At 43.8% G+C, this 17,969-nt stretch overlaps 1 protein-coding gene across 3 annotated transcripts in view; it reads left to right on the forward strand.

Moving 5' to 3' along the window:
* Window positions 1-17,969, forward strand: part of LOC141112568 (uncharacterized) — a 171,169-nt gene that overhangs the window by 31,814 nt on the left and 121,386 nt on the right. For all 3 annotated transcript variants that reach the window (XM_073605505.1, XM_073605523.1, XM_073605514.1), the window contains one exon: window positions 7,366-7,435. In XM_073605505.1, the coding sequence (XP_073461606.1) occupies window positions 7,366-7,435 (70 nt within the window). The remainder of the gene's footprint in view (window positions 1-7,365; window positions 7,436-17,969) is intronic.

Here is a 17,969-nt window from a genome sequence, read left to right on the forward strand (position 1 = left end):
AGTTTGGGTACAGTGTTGCATGACCGCGCAATTGTCATTTTAAATGCAACAGCGCTGAAAGCTGAAAATTGGCCTGGGCAGGAAGGGGAGAAATTGCCCTGTATTGAAGTGGTTAATTTACTTAGGAAGTGGACAGATATTTTTTTGTTAAGATTCAGGATGGGCAAAACATCTTCCAGGAATTTTGTATTAGTTTGGTCCGATTGATGAAAACACCCACTCTAAAGACACCTCATCCCAAAAAACATTAAGTAAAAAAAAAAGGCAGGAGAATAGGGGATGGGGGGATTTTTGCGGTGTCTAGCATAAATTTATACACTTGACTTATTGTAAGTAAAAAATATAGTTTTTATTAACATATTCATTTTAAAAGAAAACACCAAAAATCCAAACTCTTGAGTTAGCAATAAAACATTTATATATCAAAAAGTCACGCTAAAAACTAGAGGTGACAAACAAATGCCTAAAAAACTTCATAAAGATATGAAGGTGAATAGTGATCATTAGGTAGATGAGTTTCATAAGAGTGCTGAGCAATGTAAATACACACTTTAAAAATAAATGCTGTTGATTGAATGGGACACAGAAAACATTGACTATGTCCGTATGAAAAGATCAATATTGCATGACCCAATCGGTTACAAGTGAATATCTCAAATAACTGTAGGGATAATAATGTGACAAATCTGTGACTAAAAAACTGAACCGTGATGAATAAAGAAAAAAATATAAATGAATAAAAAAAATAAAAATACAATAAACCCAAAATAAGTCCGTGACTCAACAAAAACAATAATAATGGAAGTCCATCCGTGCTGGATTGATATGCAAAGAAAATAACTTGTCTCCCAGTGCTCTGTGAAATAATGTAACAAAATCTTGCTGTGGTAAAAATTAGAGTGCGTAGACAGACCTCCACCTCTTGGAAAAATTGCTGCCTCTTACCAGACAAAAATGGTCTCTTAATTACAGGAGACCCAGGGAGCGGATGGCTGCAACCCCAGCCAGGAATTTTAAAGGCAGGCACTCAGCGTCCAGATCCAGGGACTCTCTCCCACCAGCCTCCGCAAATAAGGAAATGTCACCATGCAAAAAACAAAAGTGCTCCACATAGCATAAAACCAGCGTTTTATTGAATATAAAAATTAAAGGTTGCACTTACAGAAGTATAGAAGTTAAACACGTAAGAAAAAGCCGGCCGGCTTCAAAGTAACCCGTGTCTTCTGGGTATATGGATCGCGGTGTCGTTGGGACGTAGCTCCTCCTCCCTACGCCGTTTCGTCACAACAGGACGCGATCCATATACCCGGAAGACACGGGTTACTTTGAAGCCGGCCGGCTTTTTCTTACGTGTTTAACTTCTATACTTCTGTAAGTGCAACCTTTAATTTTTATATTCAATAAAACGCTGGTTTTATGCTATGTGGAGCACTTTTGTTTTTTGCATGGTGACATTTCCTTATTTGCGGAGGCTGGTGGGAGAGAGTCCCTGGATCTGGACGCTGAGTGCCTGCCTTTAAAATCCCTGGCTGGGGTTGCAGCCATCCGCTCCCTGGGTCTCCTGTAATTAAGAGACCATTTTTGTCTGGTAAGAGGCAGCAATTTTTCCAAGAGGTGGAGGTCTGTCTACGCACTCTAATTTTTACCACAGCAAGATTTTGTTACATTATTTCACAGAGCACTGGGAGACAAGTTATTTTCTTTGCATATCAATCCAGCACGGATGGACTTCCATTATTATTGTTTTTGTTGAGTCACGGACTTATTTTGGGTTTATTGTATTTTTATTTTTTTTTTTTTTTGTATTCATTTATATTTTTTTCTTTATTCATCACGGTTCAGTTTTTTAGTCACAGATTTGTCACATTATTATCCCTACAGTTATTTGAGATATTCACTTGTCACCGATTGGGTCATGCAATATTGATCTTTTCATACGGACATAGTCAATGTTTTCTGTGTCCCATTCAATCAACAGCATTTATTTTTAAAGTGTGTATTTACATTGCTCAGCACTCTTATGAAACTCATCTACCTAATGATCACTATTCACCTTCATATCTTTATGAAGTTTTTTAGGCATTTGTTTGTCACCTCTAGTTTTTAGCGCAACTTTTTGATATATATATGATTTATGGTTTACTACTTTTTAGTCGCTGCTTATATATATTAGTGTAAGCGCAATTTTTGTTTTTACCTTTCTAGATTCAGCAATAAAACATTATATACACTTGGTGGTCATCGTCTTATAAAGGTGGGTTATAAATCGCAGCAAGAAATATTGCACATTAGCCCGACATGTTTCGCTATTTTAGCTTCCTCAGGGGATGTGCAAGAGATTTATTAAATTGAGACCACTAAATAAACAGAAAAAAACAAAGTTACAACAATAGTTTAAGGATCACTGTAAAAATTCTGCACATACAGCGTATCAATGTTGATTATAAACCCAGTTGCCTATAAATGTCAGACACTTCCCCCATGCAATGGTTGCACCTTTTAAACTGCCTGGCCGGTCCCCTGACTTAGTCCCAGATACATCGAATCCGAGGGGGTCAATATGGCAAGGTCATAGAGGGCCAATAGGGAAACACTAAGGAATATTAGGGTTGTCATAAAATTAAGTCTTAGATTGAATATGTTTAAATATAAGGTTTATGAGGGGAAGTAGAGTGGGATGGAAAGTGAAGGACTGGGGGGGGGGGAAAGGGGAGGGGCGGATGGAGGGAGAAGAAAGAACTATAGGGAGGAAAAAAGGAGAGGGGAGAGGGGAGGGGGGGAAGGGGGGGGAGGAAAGGGGAAGGGAGAAGCCATTAGCCGACACATTGGCACGTATCACGACTTTAATCCGGAGTTTATTGAATTTTTTGCGCTTGAACACATTCCCCCGGATGCTCGAGGGGGAAGTGTGGACCGCATGTTGCTACAACTAGAGGCTCGGTGGATTTACAATCTGAAAGCCACCTGCTTCCCTGGCTTCAATGAAAACTTGAGCTTTAAATCCTTCCTGTAAATTTCTTTGTCCATGACTGATCTTTCTCTCATCTCCCCCACTGGATAGTGTTGTCATGCACCCTAGTTCTGCTTTCACTCTAGGCCTGCTGTTTATCCTATTTTCCCCCAATAACGAGAGGACCATTTGTCAGACAGTCCCTCTTCCCAGTTTTAGATAGATGCTCCCTCTCCCCCTGCTTCCCCCCCTCCTTTCCCCATCTGCCCCTCCTTCCCTTCCCCCACACATAAATATTATTAATAATAATACCATTATTATTTTTTCCAGAATGTGATTGTTTTTACAGTATTTGGACTGTGCTATGTATATGCATTTTTTCTTAAGACATTGTATTTACAATTTGTGTTTTGACCTATATTCAATTGTATACATTTAATCTCAAGGCTATGACAAAATTGACATACTTTCTTATAATTGAATGTGATTTTCATTAAGGATATAATATTTATGTAAATGGGCTCAGTTGCTTATCTGACACTTTATTTACTGGGGTCTTATGTAGTCATATCCCTTTATCCGCATGCACATTTCTAGCCCCCTATATAAAACGAGCCTTGTCATCTAGCCCTTGGCCCATGCCCTCATGCGTCCTGCCCCTGGGAGTCTGCTCTGGCAGGTCATACGGACGCCCAGGGCCTGCACCTTTCATCTCCGAGCAGGCCCATTTCCACGCCTGGCACCACCAGGTAGTTTTCAAAGGAGATCCCACAGTGGCTTAGCCATTTGGGGGTTTTTTTACTCCCCTCGGGAACATTACTGCTTGCCGTGACGTCTCGGGGATTGGATTGGAGGGCTCTGTGCGGGTCCCTGCTTTCTGGACGTGCGGGAGCCCTCCCCTCTCCCCGGGGCTCCATGGGTAATGTAGTTTAGACGCCTGCGCATGCGTCATTGCGTCCGCCTCGAGCCGGCGACATCACACGCCAGCTCGTTGGAGGGCCAATATATACCAGCGCGTCAGGCTGTCAGATCAGCCTGAGCCGGAGGGCAACACTGTTGTTGTGACCAGCAAGCTGCAAGGTAGGATGATACATTCGTGGACACATCTTCTCCTTTCCCATTCATATTGTAAATTATTATGAAACTCTGCATGAATCTGTCCTTACGTGGGAACTTTCAGCTCAGACTATCATTCACTATGTGTGGTACTTATACCAATCTCTGGGTGTCAGGTACTGTCAAGCCGGCCACTAGAAAATGAGTTGTCTTATGCTAGAGCACTCTTATGTGGTGAGCTGTGCCCCCTGTCACTTGTAATGCTCTCTATCACACCTATTTTTCTATTTGTGAATTGAGCAGTCAGCTATTTCGGTCAGCTGGCTGAATTTCCCTATGCTTCCACCTGTTTGTCACAGGGAAAATATTGAAGCCATTTAAGTTGAAGTGAATGAACAACCCAAATAACTTAGACAACTGTCCGCACTTCTACTTCATTTTAACAAATCTGTCACTCTTCTGTTTCCTTTAAAATTAATAGAAATCTCAAAGATAAATTCTTTACCATCATCATTATTTTCCAGTCTGCCTTTGCAGCTAAACCTACATAAGATCTGACCAAAATTCTTCAATCGCCAGTGTCTCCCATGGATACTTAGATAATTGAATCAATATAGAACCTAGCGTGAGTATAAAACTATATAAAACTATACATTATTATAATGAGACACACACATTCCCCTCCCCCCCTCTCCCACCATCTTTTCCAACTTCTCCCTTCCAGTTCTCTCCCCTTCACTTCTCCCTTCCCCTCCCCCCCCTCCTCCCCTCCCCCTCTCCTTTTTTCCTCCCTATAGTTCTTTCTTCTCCCTCCATCCGCCCCTCCCCTTTTTCCCCCCCAGTCCTTCACTTTTCATCCCACTCTACTTCCCCTCATAAACCTTATATTTAAACATATTCAATCTAAGACTTAATCTTATGGCAACCCTAATATTCCTTAGTGTTTCCCTATTGGCCCTCTATGACCTTGCCATATTAACCCCCTCGGATTCGATGTATCTGGGACTAAGCCAGGGGACCGGCCAGGCAGTTTAAAAGGTGCAACCATTGCATGGGGGAAGTGTCTGACATTTATAGGCAACTGGGTTTATAATCAACATTGATACGCTGTATGTGCAGAATTTTTACAGTGATCCTTAAACTATTGTTATAACTTTGTTTTTTTCTGTTTATTTAGTGGTCTCAATTTAATAAATCTCTTGCACATCCCCTGAGGAAGCTAAAATAGCGAAACATGTCGTGGCTAATGTGCAATATTTCTTGCTGTGATTTATAACCCACCTTTATAAGACGATGACCACCAAGTGTATATAATGTTTTATTGCTAACTCAAGAGTTTGGATTTTTGGTGTTTTCTTTTAAAATGAATACGTTAATAAAAACTATATTTTTTACTTACAATAAGTCAAGTGTATAAATTTATGCTAGACACCGCAAAAATCCCCCCATCCCCTATTCTCCTGCCTTTTTTTTTTACTTAATCTTCCAGGAATATTGATGAACTACCAATGTATTAAAGTATTATACTTCTCGACTCTACCATACAGTGGATATCAAAAGTCTACACACCCCTGGTAAAATGTCAGGTTTCTGTGATGTAAAAAATGAGACAAAGCTCAATCATTTCAGAACTTTTTCCACCTTTAATGTGATCTATAAACTGTACAACTCAATTGAACAACCAACTGAAATCTTTTAGGTGGAGGAAAGTAAAAAAAAAAAAAAAAACATTAAATAATATGGTTGCATAAGTGTGCACAACCTTAAACTAATACTTTGATTTTATTACAGCACTCAGTCTTTTTGGGTATGAGTCTATCATCATGGCACATCTTGACTTGGCAATATTTGCCCATTCTTCTTTGCAAAAACACTCCAAATCTGTTAGATTGCGATGGCATCTCCTGTGCACAGCCCTCATCAGATCACCCCACAGATTTTCAATGGGATTCAGGTCTGGGCTCTGGCTGGGCCATTCCAAAACTTTAACCTTCTTCTGGTGAAGCCATTCCTTTGTTGATTTAGATGTAGTTCTAAGATGAAGTTCCTCTTCATGTTCAGCTTTCTAGCAGAAACCTGAAGATTTTATGCCAATATTGACTGGTATTTGGAACTGTTCATAATTCCCTCTACCTTGACCTAGGCCCCTGTTCCAGCTAAAGAAAAACAGCCCCAAAGCATGATGCTGCCACTACCATGCTTAACTGTGGGTATGGTGTTCTTTTGGTGATGTGCAGTGTTGTTTTTGCACCAAACATATATTTTGAAATAATGGCCAAAAAGTTCAACCTTGGTTTCATCAGACCAGAACACATTTTCCCACATGTTTTTGGGAGACTTCAGATGTGTTTTTGCAAAATTTAGCAGGGCTTTGATGTTTTTATACATAAGAAAAGGCTTCCATCTTGGCACTCTACCCATAGCCCAGACATTTGAAGAATACAGAAGATTGTTGTCACATGTACCACACAGCCAGTACTTGCCAGATATTCCTGCTCCTTTAATGTTGCTCTGGGCTTCTTGGTAGCCTCCCTGACCAGTTTTCTTCTCATCTTTTCATCAATTTTGGAGGGACGTCCAGTTCTTGGTAATGTCACTGTTGTGACAAATTTTCTTCATTTTTTTCAATGGTATATCTAATGCCTTGGAAATTCTTTTGTACCCTTCTCCTGACTGATAACTTTTAACAGTGAGAAAATGTCAGGAAAGACCTACTAGAACAGCTGTACTTTATTTGAGGTTATCATAGGCACTTTATATGATGGCAGGTGTGTACTGACTCCTATTTAACATGAGTTTGAATGGGATTGCTTAATTATGAACACAGCTACATCCCCAGTTATAAGAAGGTGTGCACACTTATGCAAACACATTATTTTATTTTTTATTTTTACTTCCCTCTACCTAAAAGATTTAATTTTGTTTTTCAATTGAGTTGTACAGTTTATAGGTCACATTAAAGGTGGAAACAGTTCTGAAATCATTTATCTGTGGCTCATTTTTTTACATCACAGAAACCTGACATTTTACCAGGGGTGTGTAGACTTTTTATATCCACTGTATATGATACTCCAATGCTGGCCATACACTGGGCAATATAAACCAAAGAAATGGGATCTTTTGTGGGCTCATGTACCTTCAGCTCCAAACACCAACCCCCCCCGCCCACCCCAAAAAAAAAGGCTGGCGGAGATGAATGGAATGCAGCTAAGAGTAGTGTTTGGGTGACCGCTTTAATGATCAGTTTCACTTATTACACTTTAAAAAGTAGCAAATATTTGATCATCCTTATATGTTTTTCTTATTGTACCAATTTGCAGCTATCTCAATAAAAATGTTGTTTTCTTTTACATTTTCAGAATTTAGGATTCACTCCAGACTTTGTGCATACGGCTATGGCACCATATCTTAAAGATATTCATAAATCAGGTACTTTTTTTGGCTTCCTTTTGTTTGGTATTTTAATTCAGCATTGGTCTAAAGAATATAAATGCTGTATAATTACGTGATGAAGTGTACAAAGAAAACCTTCCAGCAACACACCTTACTATTTATTTTTAGTAAACATTCCCCACACAGCTGGCTTCCTGTTCTATAGATCATTATCTGATTGTCATCTCATCCAGGAAATTCCACAGGACAATCCTGAAGTGTATTTTAATTAGCAGACCCCTTGCAGATGCCTCTGGCTGGCCAATGTTCTTTCATCTGCAATTTTATCACTGACTGTAGCATCTGCCAGTTCTCCCTACTACTCCTTTTTCTACCAACATGTATGCCTGATCTTTTTGTAAAAAAGACATGTTCGCAGTTGTGTAAGCTGATCTGACCACCCTCAGAGCTGAACTTCACGCAAAAGTCTAACTACACACATATATTATATATATTATTTATTTATTTATTTATTTATTTCAGGTACTTATATAGCGCCGTGAATTTACGCAGCGCTTTACATATACATTGTACATTCACATCAGTCCCTACCCTCAAGGAGCTTACAATCTAAGGTCCCTAACTCCCATTCATACATACTAGGGACAATTTTAGACAGGATCCAATTAACCTACCAGCATGTCTTTGGAGTGTGGGAGGAAACCGGAGTACCCGGAGGAAACCCACGCAGGCACAGGGAGAACATGCAAACTCCAGGCAGGTAGTGTCGTGATTGGGATTCGAACCAGCGACCCTTCTTACTGCTAGGCGAAAGTGCTACCCACTGCACCACTGTGCCGCCACTGTATATATACACACACACACACGTTTTGTAAATTTGCCCACTTACAAAGAAATGAAGGGTCTATAAAGGGTCTATAATTTTTATCATATGTGTATTTTAAATGATAAAGACAGGATATCAACCAAAAATGCAGTTCAGTGAGTAAAATAAGTGTTTGATCCTTAAGCAAAACATGACTTGGTACTTGGTGGAGAAACTCTTGTTGGCAAGCACAGAGGTAGGATGTTTCTTGTAGTTGGTGACCAGGTTTGCACACATCTCAGGAGGGATTTTATCTCACTCTTCTTTACAGATCTTCTCTAAATCCTTAGGGTTTCTTGGCTGTCGCTTGTCAACTTGTTTCAGCTCCCTCCATACATTTTCTATAGGATTAAGGTCTGGAGACTGGCTAGGCCACTCCATGACGTTAATGTGCTTCTTCCTGAGCCACTCCTTTATTGGCTTGGTGGTATTCTATTGGTCATGGTCATGCTGGAAGACCCATCCACGACCCATCTTCAGTGTTCTGGCTGAGGGAAGAAGGATCTCATTCAAGATTTTACAATACATGGCCCGATCCATTGGCCCCTCAACATGGCAAAGTCGGTCTGTACCTTTAGCAGAGAAACAGCCCCAAAGCATAATGTTTGCACCTCTGTGCTTGACTGTAGGGATGGTGTTCTTAGGGTCATAGTCAGCATTTTTCTTTATCAAACAAGTTAATGCCAAAGAGCTCAATTTTGATGTCTGATGTTTGCCAATGAACATCTAAATGATTCAGAGCAGGATTGGGAGAAAGTGCTGTGGTCAGATGAGTCCAAAATTGAGCTCTTTGGCATTAACTCGACTTGCCGTGTTTGGAGGAAGAAAAATGCTGACTATGACCCTAAGAACACCATCCCTACCGCCAAGCACGGAGGTGGAAACATTAGGCTTTGGGGCTGTTTCCCTAATAAAGGTACAGGCCGACTTTGCCGCATTGAGGGGCCAATGGATGGGGCCACGTATTATAAAATCTTGGATGAGAACCACCTTCCCTTAGCACGAACACTGAAGATGATCTGAGGGGAAGCTCTGAAATGAGGGGAAGCTCTGCTGATTTTATCATCCAATCATGTGCAAGCAAAAATGCTGTTTTTTTATTTTCCTTGCATGTCCCCCTCAGATCTACTTGGAAGCGACTGCATGTCCAAGTACACTTGTAGTGCAAAGTGGATTTGCCCTTAGTAAATACCCCCCCAAGGTTGAACTTTTTTTTCTTCTTAACAATCAAAGGTGCTTTATTGTTGTCATAACGGGTAAGAGAGAGCATACAAATTGACGTAGAAAAAAACAATACAAAATTAATGAATTACTTACTAAACATTTATTGCAAATAGCAGGATATTTAGAAGGGGAAAAAAGACTCATAGGTAGTATACAACACCCCCTCCCTCCAAAAAAAATTTAGTTAGTGGTCCAAGGTGCCCATACTTTGTCATATTTCCTCTGACAACCCCTGTTTATATAAGTTATTCTATACATGGGCAGGGTAGTGTCTATCAAAGCTTCCCAGGAGGAAAGAGAAGGGGGTGAAAGTGAGATCCATTTCAGGAAAATCTCTTTTTTAGCATAAAACACGAGATAGGATACCAACAGTTTTAAATGATGGGAGTGCTGCGAATCATCATGAACCCCTAATAGTGCCAACTCAGGCGTAACTGGGAGGGACAACTGCAGCCTAAGATTTATTTCTCTGAAAACCTCTGACCAAAATGATATTATAATCGGGCATTCCCAGAACATATGGAAGAACGTCCCCACCTGTGTCCTACACTTAGGGCATAAGGGATCCCGATCTGGGAAAATACAATGCAGTTTCTGAGGATTGTAGTAAATTCTATGCAGGAATTTTACCTGAATAAGCTTATCCCTAGAGGAGATGACTAACTTAGGACCGTGCTCTAAACAGTCATCGCAGTCCTCTCTGTCCAGTGATGGTATGTCTCTATGCCACACCTCCCACAGCCCATCCATCTTAGGGGAGTCAGTGCCCACAAGTGCAGTATATAAGGTTGATAAAAGCATGTCTAAATCCCGGGGGACACAAGTTCCTCAATAGGATCAGCCTGGAGGAGTGGCGGCTGGGAAAACTGTGCTCTAGCAGCATTTGGCAGCTGTAGGTCCCGAAACCGCATCCACTGGGGTAAATTTGTGAAATAGGTCATTAATCGGAAGTAAGACACCCTGAGACATAACATCCCCCAGGGTGATGACACCACGGTTGGCCCAGACCTGAGGATCCGGCAGGGTGCGGAACTGTGGCAAACTGGGATTACCCCAAAGTGGGTGGGCCGGAGACCACAGGTTGGGACGCACAAATCTCCGTCTAGCAGCCACCCACACCCTCCAAGTAGGCCACGTTGGACCAGGGACCTCCGTGTATGCCCTCGGGCCCCTATATACAAAAATTCTGTAGGTCAACCAGGGAGCCTAAGCTAACTGCCTCCAAACAGGTGGCCACATTTGACCTAGAGCCCATAAACCACCACTGGACTGTCACCAGCATTGCAGCCCAGTAGTAGACCCTGAAGTTGGGCAGAGCCAATCCTCCCAGGTGGGCTGGAAGCCACAGGGTAGATCGTGCCAGTCGAGGGACCTCGCCATGCTAGAGAAAGGACCCCACACACTGTTCGATTCCTTTAAAAAATTAGACCGGGATTCATATCGGACAGTTTCGGAAGAAGTAGTTCAATTTAGGTAACAACACCATTTTAAGGAGGTTAATCTGTCCCAAAAGTTTAAGGGGGAGATTAGCCCAGGAGGCGCATTTGGCTTTCAAGGTCATCATCAGATGGAGAAGATTCTTCTCCAAATAGTTAGCAGTATTTTAGTCACTATAACTCCCAAATAGCGGAATTCATCCACCCATCGTAGAGGGGAGGAGGCAGCCGTCTTAGCAGTGTCTGCATCTATAGGGAATAGAACTGACTTAGACCAGTTTATTTTAATACCCCAGAAAGTACCAAAATTATCAAAAATACGTAGGCCAACAATGAGGGGCCAGCGTCATTGAGATACAGCAGAGCGTCATCCGCATACAAGGACAGCCGCTCTTCCAACTTTCCCAGCCGAAGGCCCATGACATCCGGAGCAGACCTGATCAAAAAGGCCAGGGGCTCCAGCGCCAGGGTAAACGGACTGGGGGAGAGCGGGTAACCCTGCCGTGTACCGCGGGACAGACTAAAAGGGGCAGAAATCCAGATAGTTGTACAGACCCACGCTCTAGGGGCACTGTATAGTAATTTAATCCCATGTATGAATTTGGGGCCAAACCCGATTCGCTGAAGAACCTCCCAGAGATACAACCATTCTACGGAATTGAAAGCCTTTTCGGTGTCTAAGGAAGCAATAACTATAGAGCCTTGATTGTCATGGGAAACAGACAGGCTTAAATAGAGTTGCCTGATGTTTATGTCGGTTCCCTTCCCCAAGATAAAACCGGTCTGGTCGACATCAACCAGGTCCTCAATTACCTGGGATAAACCAGGGCCTTCGGAAAAATCTTGGCATCCACATTTAGCAGGGATATCGGTCTATACGATGCGCAATCCTGTGGGTCCTTGCCTGGGCTTAGGAACCAACACAATCACAGCTTCCTTCATAGAGTCAGGCAGTGCCTCTAGGGAACCATAGTCTGAAAGAAGTAAGATCAATTTAGGAGTAAGAAGTTCCATAAAATTGCTGTAGAACTGAGATGGCAAGCCATCAGCCCCGGAGGCCTTACCACCCTTCAACCAACCCATGGCCAATTGAACCTCTTCCAGGGTGATATCCGCATCCAGCCTCTCTCTATCTACTGCAGCTAATGTTGGGAAAGAAATAGGCTGAAGAAAGGAGGAGAGATCGAAAGGCGAGAACCAGCCCGGGAGGAGTACAGGTCCTGGAAAAACTAGGAACCGTCAATTAATGCGGTCAGGCGCTGTGAGGATGTGGTCATCTTCGTCCCTAATACAGCTGATATGGGTGGATGGGATGTCTCCCTTAGCCAGCCAGGCCAGCAGTCTACCATTCCCCCCCCCCCCCCCCCGAATTCAAAAACCTTTTGGGCCGAGTACAGGAGAGCCTTGTCTGTCTGAGCTACTCTATGGGTGGACAACTCATGCAGAGCTTGCTGCCATGTTTTATAATGATCAACATCCGGGGGACAAACATATTCAGCCTCTAACCTAGTCACCCTCTCCTCCAGGGAAAGAGCAGCCTCCTTCCGGAGACGTGAAATTTTAGAGATGTATTCCCCCCCAGCCCATGATTTAAAGGAGTCCCATAGCACAGACAAAGAGGCAGTATCCTGGTTGTCTGTCCAATAGTTGCAAAATAAAGGCAGTCAGTGGCTCATGTAGGCGTTCATCATTTGCCCAAATTCTGGACAGTCTCCATAGCCTAGACCTAGACTCAGGGGGGACGGTCAGAGCAAGGGAGAGGCACAGTGGGGCATGGTCAGATACGCCCCTGGGAAGCACAGACACGCCCTGGACATACTGTAACGCAGTTTTGGACGCAAAGACCAGGTCTATTCTAGACAGGGTCTTATATGTAACAGAGTGACAAGTGAATTCTCTTAATTTGGGTGCATGTGTCTCCAGACATCTGTAAGGGCATAGGTGTCAGCCCATTGCCAGAAGTCAGGAGATTGACGAGCCGAGGAATGCAGGCTGTCCAGAGCCACACATGGAACCATGTTAAAATTACCCATAAAATAGATCATATCATTATCAAATTGTACCACAAGTTGCATAATATGATACAAAACCTGAACCAAGGCCAGAGGGGGGACATATACCCCCACCAGCACCAGTCTTGTCATATATGTGAGAGTAAATAATTACATATCTACCGCCTGAGTCCATTCTGACTTCAATGAGCCGAAACAAGTTTTCCTGACTAGGATGCTGACCCCGAAAGCATATTCGGAGAATGTGGTGTGGTAGTGTAAGCCCACCCACGACTTTTTGAGACATATAGTTTTGGAGCCTTTGAGATGCGTCTCCTGTAGAACACAGTTATGTGGGTTGTGTTTTTGGCGGAAACGGAACACCAAAGCTCTTTTTACCGCAAAGTTCAGGCCTCGGACATTCCAGGAGATCACTGTGAATTGAGACATGGGACCAGCCCAGCCCTCAAGGGGGAGCAGGCAAGTATACAGTACACAAGCAGATTGCATAGCAGCTCATTTTTAAAGTTTATAGACAATCTTATGTCATGAGGAGAACCATAAAGACAAAACAAAGCACCTTTAGAACCAACATACAAAAACCCAAACAGGACCCCAAACAACATCCCCTCCCACACCCCACCCCGCATCCACCACCCCAACCAAGGAATGCTTATACCCATAACTGTGTAACACCCAATGATAGGAGGCGTTGGCCAGTGGGTGTAATTCATAGTGGATTTAATCAGCTGGAAAAAAAAAGCGGAGTCTCCACTGTATTAGGATCAAATATCAATAAATGAGAAACGGGCTTCTCCTGCATGAAAGAAAAAGAAGAGGCAATTTATGAACAACAAAAACACAGTTAGATAGCACTGTTCCAGATGAGGGTACAGTTCCCCATGAGACAGGAAACAGGGGTGTGCAACCACAATAAAATTCCCAGTACAACCTTGATTGGAGAAAAAACATGACCCAGAACAATGGTAACAGAATGTTGTGCAGTTACCAGCAGAGCCACTAGAGTCCGCCAGCAGCCACAATATAGGTAAGACAGAGGAGGTCAAACTGCAGTCACAGGATTGAAAAAAAAACCCTTCCCCCTTTCCCCCCCATTACTCCGTAATCAGATTCCTGCAACACTTCCCACAGGAGAATGTGAACGGCAGGAACAGGCAATGCACTGAGGCACTTAATATGAGACTTGACAAGGCAGAAAAAGGTAAAAAAACGGTAGAAAAATCCTGGACTAGCCAGGGGCACATATCTTCAGTGTGTTGCATAGGAAGAACAGGGTAAGCACAACAGGTGCATACCGACAAACTTGCTAAAACTCAGAGGCAGTAGTTCCAGTTAAAAACAGCTTTACTTCACAAGAAAAACAGACTAGGGGAGAGCTCTGGACAAAATTGAGCAGAGCACTGACACACCGACAGGATAGTGTAGGCAAATTATAAATCCAGGCTCTCAGCAGTGTGGAGGTAGTAAATCCAGCCATGCATATGCATCTCTGGGTGAGGTGAAAAATCTGGTAGTTTCGCCATCCTGGACCCTCAGCCGGGCTGGGAAGAGGACACTATATTGAATACCACGGGTGCACATAGCCACCTTGACCTAATCTAATGATCGCCTCAGCTTTTGTGTCTCCACCGAGTTGTCGAGAAATATGAGGAGTTTGCTGTTTTGATAAGCAAGGTCCTTCTGTAGCCGTGCAGCAGGAAGCACCTCATCTCTGTCCCTGAAGTTAAGGAATTTGATAATAAAAGTGCAGGGTGGTGTCCCTAAGGGTCTAGGCTTGGGTGGAATGTGGTGAGCTCTTTCCACAGCATAGAAGGATGAAAACTGAGCTTCAGGTAAAAGGGTGCGCAGCAGCTGCTCCACAAATTCTGTCAAACGGGAACCCTCCACCCCCTCTGCAGGGCCCACTATGCGGAGGTTTTTTCTACTATTGTGATTCTCAGCATCCTCAGCCTTGTATTCCAGAGCACGTATTTTAGTTTGCAGGGACCGGAGACTAGTGGTGTGTTCAGCCACTGTATTCTCAGCATGGCCCAAGCACTGCTCTGCAGAGGACAGCCGGGACCTCACTTTGTCCATGTCCTTTTTTTTTTTTTGTCTATATGGAAGAACTTTGTTCTTTTCCCTTTATATTTTGGCAATCTAATTCGTAAATGAGGTTAATTTTCTACTCTCTCCATCTTAGCCGTTATTCTTAATTAATTCTTCTTTTCGTTATTATTGTGTCAGTGCACTTCTTAACCACTTCAATACAGGGCACTTATACACCCTCCTGCCCAGACCAATTTTCAGCTTTCAGTGCTGTCGCAGTTTGAATGACAATTGCGCAGTCATGCAACACTGTACCCAAACTAAATTTTTATAATTTTGTACCCACAAATAGAGCTTTCTTTTGGTGGTATTTGATCACCTCTGCGGTTTTTATTTTTTGCTAAACAAATAAAAAAAGACTGAAAATTTTGAAAAAAATAACAGTTTTGCTTTTGTTTCTGTTAAAAAATTTTGTAAATAGGTAAGTTTTCTCTTTCACTGATGGGCACTGATAAGGCGGCACTGACAGGCACGGATAAGGCGTCACCGATGAGGTGGCACCAATGAGCGGGCATTGACGATGGGCACTGATATGCGGCACTGGTAGGCGGCACTGATGGGTGGCACTGATATGTAGCACCGATGGGCATTGATAGGCGGCACTGATGGGCACTCATGGGTGGCACTGGTGGGCACTGATAGGCGACACTGATGGGCACTGACAGGCTGCAAAAATGGGTTCTTATGGGTGGCACTGATGGGCACTGATAGGCGGCACTGATGGGCACTGATAGGTGGCACTGATGGGCACTGATACATGGCACTGATGGGCACTGATACGCAGCACTGATATGAGGCACTGATAGGCATCCCTGGTGGCACTGGCAGTGGTAGGCATTGTGAGTGGGCACTGATTGGCAGCTGCCTGGGCATTGATTGGCAGCTGCCTGGGCACAGATTAGTATTTCCCTAGGGGTCTAGGGGGCATACCTGGTGGTCCAGTGTGGATGGCCATCCTGGTGGTCCTGGGCGGCTTCCCTGGTGTTCCTGGGCAGCTTCCCTGGTGGTGCTGGGTGGGATCTGAGGGGGGCTGTGCTGATAAACAATCAGCACAGACCCCCCCTGTCAGGAGAGCAGCCGATCGGCTCTCCTCTACTCGCGTCTGTCAGACGCGAGTGAGGAAAAGCCGATCACCGGCTCTTCCTATTTACATCGTGATCAGCCGTGATTGGACATGACTGATCACGTGTTAAAAGTCTCCGTCAGAGACTCTTTACCTAGATCGGTGTTGCGGGGTGTCAGACTGACACCCCGCAACAATGATGGCCGCGATGAGCGCCCCCGGGGGCGCGCAGCGGCTCAATATCCTGAGGACGTCATATGATGCCCAGTCAGGGTATTGAAACCACTTTGCCGCCGTCATTCTGCTATATGGCGGGCGGCAAGTGGTTAAGTATCCCATGTTTTCTTTGCTGAATGTTCTGGTTGAGAGTTGTTTCGGATGACATCTAGTGGTTATTTATAGCAATTGCACCCTCCACAGCCTATTTATGCCTATTTTTCCGACTCATCCCTGCTCTGAAGAAACCAGCGTCCATTGGCTGGTGAAACGCGTCAGCAGCGTGACGTCAGCACGTCACTGGGAACCGCGCGCTCTACAATCTGGGTGCTTGTCAGCAAGGAGCAAGCAGCTAACGGCTGTTTGATGATCCTATGTATTGTCCAGTGTGGAGCGGCACCCATGGCCACAGTGTTCCAGGGGTAAGGTTATGCTATCGATAGATGACGGACTCTATGCGATTGGTGAGAGTTTCTATGCCCCATTCAGCACTTTTATTATTTGTCCACACAATGCCCATTACAGCATTCCCCCTGATGTTATCTGTATGAATATACATCCGCTGCCTCTGCATCTGCTTTTCATCAATTTTTTGCTGACAAAGGAACTTTCTAGCCATGCTGCTTGCTTCATATGCTGCATTATCTGATCATCTACACATGCTTAGGGTCTGTGCTCCTATTGGAATGACCCCGCAGTATTGCTAATTGCTTTACCAGATCAGCACACTCAGATCGTCCACCCACATAACCAGTGTACCACACTGTTGGTTTATGTTTGTTGAATTTTACCCTTGGGAGTTTCTTTATAGGAATACCTTATTCATCAAGAACTACCTACTCCTGCTTTGGACTTACTAACATTATATCAGTCCGCTTACAGTTTGGGTTAGTGGTGAATATCTGGCGTGTATGTGTGGGATGTATAGCCGCGGCTCCCTTTGTTTTTAACCCTTTGACAACGTTGCCTTAGTTTTAACTGGTCTGTGCCAGCCGTCTATCCATTGCCCCCCCCCCCCCCTTTTTGTTCAAATTGTAGTGGTTACTTTTTGTACTAATAAAGCCTGTTTGTATTTATCCTAGTGTTCTGTGTTGACCCTCTTAAGAGAACTTTATTCTCTTGTTTTTTCTTTGTCCATGTCCTGCATGAACAGTCCCACATCCAGCTTTACAGCATCTACTTTGGTTGTCAGCGTGGTTATAGAGGCCTGGCAGTTGGCAATAGCAGCCAGGACCACAGCTAGACCTGGCTGGGTAGAGGAGGTTTGCTCACCCCGCTCGGTCTGGGACGCCATATTGGCAGAGGAGCGTGCACGTGTCCCCACGTGGTCACAGGCCGGGACAGTCTCCTCCAGTATAGAGGGAAAATGGAGCCTCTTACCTCTTCCTTTAGCCGTTCCAGAGGACCTGCGGCTCATGAGGGTGTCAGCGGTCATCAGATGGCTGGTGTACAGGCAGGATTGCAGGAGATTTGCACGATTCAGCAGTGGAGCTACAGCTCAGACGTCCACTCAGTGCGCCATCTTGACCACGCCCCCTAGATTGAACTTTTTGGTCATTATTCCAAAAGATATGTTTGGTACAAAAACAACAATGCACATCACCGAAAGAACACCCTACCCACAGTTAAACATGGTGGTGGCAGCAGCATCATGCTTTGGGGCTGT

The sequence above is a fragment of the Aquarana catesbeiana genome, linkage group LG01 (genome assembly GCF_042186555.1).
Source record: "Aquarana catesbeiana isolate 2022-GZ linkage group LG01, ASM4218655v1, whole genome shotgun sequence".
NCBI classification, from domain to species: domain Eukaryota; kingdom Metazoa; phylum Chordata; class Amphibia; order Anura; family Ranidae; genus Aquarana; species Aquarana catesbeiana.